We start from the raw sequence: 10,793 nt of genomic DNA, 5'->3' as shown, positions 1-10,793 counted from the left end.
TTAGTTAGTTTTGTTAGTTTACATACAGATTATTTATATGGCTTTTAAATTGTGATAATTGTTGATTATTTATTAAATATTTAAGAAGAATTTGTTAGAATGGTTTTACTCATTGGTAATCAGCTAATTAACATCAAATGACTGCCTTTGACTATTTAATGAGTTGAATTGTATGGTTGTATTAGCTCTGATGAAGTTCTGTTTTTTGAATATATGAATGAAAGTGTTAACTTGTAGTTTTTATTTTGAATAAAGTCATAATTTTGGAGCTATTCAGAGTCCTTTGTCGAGCACGGAGGTGTTTGTGGTTATTTAGTTTGTTTGCAATGTGATTTTCAAGGTTTCACTAATTAAAAGTACCCAGGGCAATTAATTAAGAAATGGTAAGACAATAACAGGAGCCATAAGACCTATGAAAAGAACGTGTATGTGCAGCCTTGCAAACAACCATATTTCTTCAAAAGCTAAATGTGCATGGCATTGGTGCAAACACTTATTGGCTAATGTTATTTTTCTGTATGTTTTGATGCATTCAATCAATGATGAAAAGCTCCAAAATATTTATCTTTGTCATTTTAATACATTATTATTTACTACTATATTTTATTAATGTGCGATGATTTTATACATTTGCAGGAATACAGATTGGATAAGATATCATGGAAAATTGGAATCAATCAGCTTCTCCCATCACATTTTTCATTATTGCTGGCATTCCTGGACTCAGGAACTGGGAAGAACGTGGCATCCTATTTGTAATTTTCTTCATAATATACACTGTCACTTTCACAGAAAACTTAATGTTCATTGCTGTAATAAGACTTGACCATGGTCTGCATTCCCCAATGTACTTATTCATATGTAATCTGGCTTTCCTGGATCTTCTCATTCCTTCTGTTACCATCCCAGAAATGCTCTACTATTTGGCTACGGGGGATGGCCATATTACTTTTGGTCCATGCATTATGCAGATGGCATTCTACCTCATTTTTTTAGTTACGGAAAGTTTCATCTTGGCTGTAATGGCTTATGATCGTTACCAGGCCATATGCAACCCATTGCTTTATCCTACAGTCATGACCACCAGGCAGGTCTTCTTATTATCTGTTTTTAGCTGGACAATGGGCAGCATTTACGCATCAAGCTATGTATACATTGTCCTATCTGCAAACTTTTGTGGACCAAATACCATTAAATATTTTTGTTGTGATTATTCATCCATCATGTTATTGGCCTGTGCTGATGTCTCAAGTCAGAGAATATATGATAAGTTAATTTCATTGTTTATCATGTCAGTCCAGCTCTTTCTTATTTTGTTTTCCTATGGAAAGATCATAACCACAGTATTTAGAACATCATCTACTGAAGGCCAGCGAAAAGCCTTTTCCACTTGTGCCAGCCATATACTAGTCATTGGTATTTTCTACCTGTTTATGGCATTTGTATTAATCTCTTTTGGGGTGGCTGAAATTTCTGACCAAGTACGAACTCTGTCTGCTATTGTTCAGAATGTTGTGCCATCCATGATCAATCCAGTCATATACTGTGCAAAAACAAAAGAAATCAGGATCAGTATCATGAAGATGCTTAAAAAAATGCAACTGTAACATGAAAACTGTTGTTGTTTCATGTGATAATGAAATGATTTCTGTGAAACACTTAGGAAAGAAAAATGAACATACTTGACGATTAAGGTTCTAACACAGCAGAGTTGGTCTCATCGATAACAAAGTGAACAAAATCTTGCAGAGAATAATACACAAATAATGCACACACACATGTGGGTAGACAGATAGATAGATAGATAGATAGATAGATAGATAGATAGATAGATAGATAGATAGATAGATAGATAGATAGATAGATAGATGGATGGATAGATAGATGGATAGATAGATAGATAGATAGATAGATAGATAGATAGATAGATAGATAGATAGACACACAAATAAATAAATATATGGCGAGGGGTAAAAATGATTGAAATACCCAAATGTCGATATCTGTTTTGTTGACACACTTTGTTTGAAAAAGCAAAGGTTTGATAGATGATGAAGATTAACAATCCCCAGGGTTGGGCAATTTGTCCCTTTCCCAGTGACAGAGTGATCTTGGTGTTAGCATATATGATTAACAGGGGAAGTGGGGTGCATAGGGCCTTGAAAAACATTGTTTTTGTCTTGTTTTTAATCTGTTTGGATACACTGAGCATTCTTTGGTGCATACATAGACATTTGCTTTGCTGTGCTTTTGTTGTCAACATTAGCAACATTGATGTTTGGAGTATTTCATATAAATATATATATATATATATATATATATATATATATATATATATATATATATATATATATATATATATATATATATATACATATATATATATATATATATATATATATATATATATATATATATATATATATATATAGCCCATATGTCAGCCTCTGAAATAAATAAAACAGAACATAGACATGCTACCACACATTCACTGAGAAAGAACCTCAGCGTTTTCAATTTTCCCCACAAATGGTAAATAAATAACATTTTTTTTTGTGTTGGGGCATGTCCACCCACATCCTCACACCCCCTGTTAATTTTATATACTAATCAACCAAATGTGGTCAATTAAACAGATGTTGACCAATAACCCTTTCAATCAGTTGCATGACTCATATATATATATATATATATATATATATATATATATATATATATATACATATGCATATGAACATGTGATCAACCCTGTTTTTTTCCAAGGCCTTCAACACCCTCCCCCACTCTGGAAACATAGATAAACCTACTAAGCTGGGCATTAATCCCTACGTCACTCAATGGGTTGCCAACTAGCTTACTGACAGAACCCATACTGTAAAAGCAGCCGACTCCAAATCCAGCTCCAGACAAGTGACAAGTGGAGTACCTCAGGGTTCAGTCCTGGGACTGCTCTTGTTTGGCATCTACTTCTCTGAAGTACAGGCCAACACTAAGGGACTCTGGCTAACAATGTTTGCAGATGACTGCAAACTGGCAGCCATTATTGAATCCCCAAATTATGTGGATATTCTACAAAAGGGCCTTACAGAAACTGATGCTTGGTGCCAGAGCCATGGGCTCAAGCTCAATGCCAAGAAATGTATAGTTATCCCCTTTGGGAAAAAAACATGTACCTGTGAATTACCACATAGGTGGCAGTACAGGAAACACTGAAAGTGAGATAAGAAACTTAGAGACACAGGTAGACAGTGGTCATCATCTTCGATAACCACATCACCACAACAGTCAGGAAATCCTTCTATGTGGCACATCTCATCACTAAAGGCTTTTAGTCCAGAAAAAAGGAGGTCATTGTCCCACTGTACTCATCCCTCATTAGAGCCATTATAGAATACAACACCCCATTTGGTATGTACCTCCCAAGTCATCTGCAACAACTGGAAAGGTTGCAGAAATACCTCACTAAAAGAATCACAGGCCTAAAGCAGATTCCCTATGCTGACCATCTAAAAAAACTCCACCTATACTCTGTTTCATATCATCTACTCAGAGGCAATCTCTGCTTAACATACAAGGCCATGTCAAACCCAGAGCTGTTGGACATGCTACACTTAAAGAAATCTCAATCCCTCAGTGACACATCCTCCAGGGATCTAAACCTTGTCAACACAATGAACAAAACATGCTGGAGGGATAGGTTCCTGACCCAGAGACTCCCCAAACTCTGGAATAAACTGCCCATATATGTCAAGCTGAGCGCCACTTTGGCCCTCTTCAAAAGGAACCTGATGATTGGATGGAAGATAGGAAACTCACCCTGGGGATCATATCAGTCACCCTGCTAGATGGGGGTCCAGGGAAGTAAATACTGTGGGAAGAAATAGCCAGGGAATTGTTATGGCTAGGCTTGTATAGGCCCTAACCCATATATATATATATATATATATATATATATATATATATATATATATATATATATAAATATATATATATATATATATATATATATATATATATATATATACATAGGTCTGCTACCGTAGATCAAAATTACACTATTTTGAATTTCGATAGTAGTGTCTCACTAACGCAAAAGTGTGCTTCAACGAAAGTCACTAAGTCGAACAGGACATTTCCTGCACTGTGGTGCAGTAGTGATGGACCTTTGGGTTAGGGCTTGGGTTAAGGGTAGTGGCTAGCTAGTAGGGCTATCCACTATCCTTAACCCAAGCCCTAACCCTAAGTTCCATGACTATAGCACCACAGTACAGGAAATAGGTCCGTAACTACTGCTCAGCGGAGGAAATACAATTTCCTGCACTGTGGTGCGGTAGTCACGGACCTTAGGGTTAGGGCTTGGGTTAAGGATAGTGGATAGCCCTACTAGCTATCCACTATCCATTACCCAAGCCATAATCCTTCATTCTAGTGACCTTCGCGAAAGTGCTCTTTTGTTGAAGTGCACTTTCGCATTAGTGGGACACTACTATCGTATTTTGAAATAGTGTAATTTTGATCTACGGTAGTAAACCCACATATATGTATATGTATATGTATATATGTATATATATATATATATATATATATATATATATATATATATATATAGGATATATATATATATATATATATATATATATATATATATATATATATATATGATTCTAATTAACTGCATCACCATCCCAGAAAATCGTCATTAACAAAATCTATCACAGTGGTTAAAACGCTCAAAATCCCTGATATATATATATATATATATATATATATATATATATATATATATATACATATATATATATATATATATATATATATATATATATATATACATGTATACCCATTACTGGCCCTCTTCAAGAGAAATCTTGATGAGTGGATGGGAAATAGAAAATTCACCCCAGGCATCACTCCAGTGGCTTTATTCGAGAGCCACTGGGAACTAAGGTCAGGTGGCACGATGCCTGGGTAATCCTATGGGGTAGGCTTGTAAAGGTTCCAGGGCCATTAGCCTAGTACACACCTATGAACCTATGAGCCAATCTCCCCTATGTCTAGGAGAAATATTGGCTTTTTTATGAATGTGCATTTTAATAATTAAATGCACTTCACAAAATGCTTATTATAAGAAACCCATGATTAAACTATCCAAACCCGTGTGTGTGTGTGTGTGTGTGTGTGTGTGTGTGTGTGTGTGTGTGTGTGTGTGTGTGTGTGAGGGTAAGTTTTGTCACAGCTCCTACCTTGCAATCATCTGCAAACCTGATAAGCAAGGGGGCCCATGGCATTGGCCTTGACTTCCAAAGAAAAGATGCCAAAGAGGAGTGGACCCAGCAGAGAGTAATAGGGAACTCCACCGGTTACTGACCTCTTTGTGGAGGTTGTCTCTCCAATTCTAATTTTTTGGGGCACTTTCTATGAACCAGTTAGCCATCCAGAGTCACTTAGTGGTTTATGCCTAATTCCTTGAGTTTGTTTACAATGCCCAAGTAGATTATTGTGTGAAATGCCTTAGCTAGGTCAAGGTAGGCAGTATGCTCCATTCTGCCTTCATCCATTATCTTGGTGACATGCTCAAAGAATCTACCAGTTTCAGTAGGCATGACCTGTCTTTGATGAAACCAAACAGAGCTGGTCCAGTGTCAGCAGGTTTATGATGTCATTGTTAACAATTTCCTTAATAATTCACTCCATGGATTTGCATATGAGACAAGTCAGACTAATGGGACTGTAGTTCCTGTGATCTGTGAATGGTCTACTGATGTGCAGGGGGATGATCACTGGAATCTTGCATTCATACGGCAAGAAGCCTGTGTAGAGACAACTGACTCTCTTCAAGAGAAATCTTGATGAGTGGATGGGAGATCGTAAATTTACCCCAGGGGTCACATCTGTGTCACTGCTAGACAGGGGCAAGGTAAACTAATTCTATTATATAAGGGGGCCTTCATTGTGTCACTACTAGACAGAGGCACAGTATTCTAAATCTATTCTGTGCATTTTTGTGCATTTTTGTACCATTTCATGGGGTGGCGAAAGCCACATCACTATGGCTAGGCTTACAAATGCCCCAGGGCAGATAGCCTAGTACTAAACTATGAAACTATGAAACTATAATTGAATATTGACTCCAATGGCTCAGATATGCCATATTTCAGGCTATTTAGAAGGCATCCTGGGATATCATCAAGACCCATCAAAGCTGCATTCTTAGGCTTAAACAGTACACCTAAGACCTGCTTCCTACTTATAATTGAGGCGCTTATGTTAGATGGCATTTTCTGGGATGTGGCTAGGGGTGGGGGTGGGGGAGTAAAGCTGGAGATGAATTTGTTAGCTAGAAGGTTTGATATATCTCCAGGTTCCGTGAAGATGGCTCCATTTACCAACAGGTCACCACACTGTTCTGTGATTTCATTGAGGTTTCAGCATAACTAAAGGAGGCCTTATGGTTGTCCTTGTCAAGGGACCCTATCATTACCTCCAAATTTGCTTTGCTGGACTTAATTAGTCCTCTAAATTGTCATTCAGTTTGATGAAAAAGTTCTTATCTTTTTTGGTGTTAGACTTCCTAATTTTAACCATGGCATTTTTTTTCTTTTGTTGTATAACATGTTTAATGTGGGATTCCATGAGGATGGTTTGTTTTTTGAGTTAGTTTTGTGCTTACATCTGGTAGGCACAGCAGTCTCTATGTAATCATTGACAAATGGTCCTACTTCTGTGAATGATTCAACATAGGCTGCATTGTTATCTGGGTTTGGATGGGCTTGAAATTTTCACAGGTTATCACATAATAAAGGCTAGATTGCCTTGGAGCAGTTTCTAACTGTTACAGGGTTTGCTGGGGATACAGAATCGACTTTCATTTCAAAGGAGACTGCTTTGTGGTCTGACCTTACGGAGAGGACAAAACATGAGGGTGGGGTCCAGTCTTCTTACATATTTGTGAGTACTAGGTTCAATAAATTTGCACATCTAATAAATGTATGCACTATCTAGTCAATGTTTTTTGTATTATAAAGTCTAGGATTCTGTACAGGTGAAGACTGTTTGTGTTTTTTATTTTTTATTAATATGCAGTTCTTGCTGTATGTTATTTGAATGGGTTTTAATGAAACATTCCTTATTATGGTGTATTGATTTAACCTGCATGTGTTTATCATCTAGCCTTGGAAAACCAGAAATTAATGTGACTAATTATGACTGAAACGTTGCTCTTGTGATCCATATAGCTTGTCTTATAAATAAAAAATAACAATTAATATCTGGTAGTAGTGGTTAAACTACAAGTCAATATGTACTAAATGCTTGAGCATGCTAGTCTTTCATTTAACATCTGTATTTTTGTACTGTTTCACAACTGTTCTCTACAGGACATCACTGCCAGCACACTTTCTATTTCTGCATCAGGGGTGATAGCCCTGTGTGTAGTCTTTTACCTTTTCATTGTATTTCTTTGACAGTAGTGTTGATTTATATAAGCTCATGGATGTGGATGGTTCCCTGAAAGCACTTACAGTAGCAAATGACTTTGCTGATTGTGCCATCTGTTGAGTGAGGTTCTATGGGCCATCGTCTGTGGTATAATAAGCAGATCTATAAATATCACTGATATGACAGCTCTGATCACCAGTCATGGATGTGGTCACAAAAGAGTGCATTTCCAAGTTAGAAGAAACTATGAAAAAGCATCTTTCCAGCGCAGGGGATCAAACTTCCCTGTAACCTCATTCAAAGGATGATGCAGCGTCCCCCATTGCACATCTCTGCTACTTATATATACTAATACCAGGATCACTATCTCAGGGATAGGAAGAACTTCTTAGGTACTGCAGTCTTGATTATTAAATGCAGACTGGAAGAACTGTCCATTATTATCACATGGTGGGATCTGATCAATAATTTATCCTGTTTAAGTCAGCACCCCACCAATAAGCATAGTAAAGTATTTAATATAATCTCATTCCTATTCCTCAGAAATACTAACTTGCAAATGTTTATGCTAAATGAGACAATGTCTTGCAGGTTAGCCTCTTTCACTCTCTGAACTGTGTCCCACAGTAAACCTGAAACTGCTTTTGACATACTTTTCTTGAAGGTAAAATTGTGCTTCCCATACAAGGCCATGGCAATTGTCACAGAAACATGTTTTCAGTAATAAACAGTACTTGACTTGATATAAGACACATACAAACACATGCTGTTCATGAATCTAGTAATTTGTGAGCAATCTGTAGCTTCCAAGCTCACTCCAGACATCATTAACATTTTGATGGAGATCTATGCAGCTAACTGTAACTCTGTGGATTTGATCTCAAGGAACGATTAAGAGTAAAGTTCCGAAGAGATGATTTTTGTTTTTTTTTTTTGTTTTGCACCCGTAATAGGCCATCAGATTAGCACCTATCCTAAACAGAGCTTGAGGAACCTGTACCTGCATGATGACATCACAGCATAATGTGAAATGTGTCTTACAGATGAAACATTGCAGTATACTAATCAGGAAATGTAATAACAGCATTCACTAGGTACTTGCTAATTAGGGTAAGTGCATATCCTCTGCCTTCTGAATGCCTAAAACTATCAACGTTAAAGCAGAGGGGCGTTCAAAATCAGAATAAACATTGCCATAACTACAAATCAGTCTAAATGTTGTCTAAGTAGACATCACTGTCTTTTTCTGTAACAGCACATTGTATTATAATTACCTTTCCACCTACCACACTGCATGAAAGAGACGTATTTGCATTATATTTCATCCTGTCTTTTTAACTTTTTTTTTTTTTTTTGCAGTCACCTGTATTTTAATGTTCTAAATCATTAAGAGTTATTATAGCATTGTAATAACATTATGGTGTAGAATAAGTCACATGACTTGATGGCAATGGTTTATCTGTATGCTGAAGACATAAATAATGATGCTCTGTCAAGAAGAGCATTTGAGAGAAACTGATCTAATATAGACATTAAAGAAGTAACTGGTGCTGTTGCTTCTAAGTGAGATTTTGGAAGAATTTAAAGTAATATTGGAACTAAACAAATATGATAGCAATAAACACAGCAATGAAACACCATAGCTGTATTGTTTAAACTAGTACAGTTTCATGAGTTTGAAATGTATTATTTACACATAATGCTCTGTGATTTTGTAATGGTACTTTAACTTTGCATCAGCTATAATAGTTTCATAGCTCCATAGGTAAATACTAGGCTAGCTGCCCTTGAGAGTCATTTTAAGCCTAGCCAGTTTCCCTTTTTATGCTCAAAATAACCTATCTTAAATGGTTATAGATTGGCCTTACCCTTCCCATGGTTGATAATTATATATTACCCCTACTGAAAATAACTGGGATCATACCATACATAATTTGAGGGGACCCATGCATGCAATAAAGCATTTAGGAACTGCATCTGTCCATTAGTAGGACGGGGGCAGTCGTGGGGTAAACTTTCTGTTTCCCATCCATAGATCTAAGTTGCAAAGTTGCTAAGTTACAAAGACATGCATACGGAACATTTCTTTCCGGGACTTCCTTGAAAATTGGCTTTGTTCTACGTCAGACTTTCCTGGTAAACAAATGTTAAATAAATAAATAAATAAATACAAGTTGTGCGTGAATAAGGACAGGGATGAACTTTCTTTTATAGGTTCATAGGTTCATACTAGGCTATCTACCCTAGGGCATTTATAAGCCTAGCCAGAATGTGTCTGGCTTTCACCACCCATTTTAAATTAATTTTGCTATGCCCTTTTTCGAGGTTAGTATACTGTGCCTCTGTCTAACAGTGACACAGAAGTGATACCCGGATTAAACCTACGATCTCCCATCCACTCATCAAGATTCCTCTTGAAGAGAGTCAATGAGGGACTCTGCCTAACCTGGACTGGGATTTTATTCCAGAGTGAAGGGAGCCTCTGGGTTATGAATCTGTCCCTCCAGCATGTCCTATTTATTTCAGTGCTGAGGTTCAAGTCTCTCGAGCACGTAGCTCGATGGGATTTGGATTTTCTGAGGTGCAGCATGTCCATTAATTCCAGGTTGGACATGGCTTTATACGTTAGGCACAGATCGCCCCTGAACAGGCAGTATGCCACTGAGTAAAGCTGGAGTTTCTTTAACCGGACAGCACATGGCATTTGTTTGAGCCCTTTGATCCTCTTGGTGAGGTACTTTTGGGGTCTTTCCAGTTGCTGCAGGTGTCTGGTAAGGTACATCCCAAAAGGGGCATTGTACTCAATTATGGGCCTGATGAGGGATGAGTAAAGAGGCACGGTGACCTCCCCTGATCTAGATGTGAATCCCTTCATGATTAGGTGGGCTATATAAAATGTTTTTTCTAACCACTTTGGCCACGTGGTTGTCAAATGAGAGGCTGCTATCAACTTGGGTCCCCAGGTCCCTAATTACTTCTTCTGTACTTAATGGATTACCACCTATGTGGTAATTTGTGGGCACTTTGTTTTAGCCAAAGGGGATGACTATACACTTTTTGGCGTTTAGCTTGAGGCCATGGCTCTGGCACCAGTTGTCTGTTTCTATGAGGCCCTTTTGTAGGATGCTTGTGTCGGCTGGAGAGTCGATTATGGCGCCCAGTTTGCAGCCATCTGCGAACTTGGTCAGCCACAGTCCTTCCGTGTTGGCCTGTACCTCTGAGAAATATATACCGAACAAGAGAGGTCCCAGGACTGAGCCTTGTGGGACGCCACTTGTAACTGGTTTGGAGTCTGACATGGCTCCAGCAATTCTAACCATGTGGGTTCTGTCCTTGAGACAGTTTGCAACCCATCT

The 10,793-nt window shown here is 37.6% G+C and overlaps 1 protein-coding gene across 1 annotated transcript; it reads left to right on the top strand.

Annotated features, from left to right (window-relative positions):
* Positions 1–659: 659 nt before the first annotated feature.
* LOC122810751 (olfactory receptor 6B1-like) lies at positions 660–1,607 on the top strand. Its single transcript, XM_044082313.1, has one exon. The coding sequence runs from the start codon at positions 660–662 to the stop codon at positions 1,605–1,607; it is 948 nt and encodes a 315-aa protein (XP_043938248.1).
* Positions 1,608–10,793: the final 9,186 nt, after the last annotated feature.

The sequence above is a fragment of the Protopterus annectens genome, chromosome 9.part0 (assembly GCF_019279795.1).
Source record: "Protopterus annectens isolate FY-2018-M chromosome 9.part0, PAN1.0, whole genome shotgun sequence".
NCBI classification, from domain to species: domain Eukaryota; kingdom Metazoa; phylum Chordata; order Ceratodontiformes; family Protopteridae; genus Protopterus; species Protopterus annectens.
The sequence above is the reverse complement of the archived record's forward strand: the minus strand, read 5'-3'. Positions and strand labels throughout refer to the sequence as shown.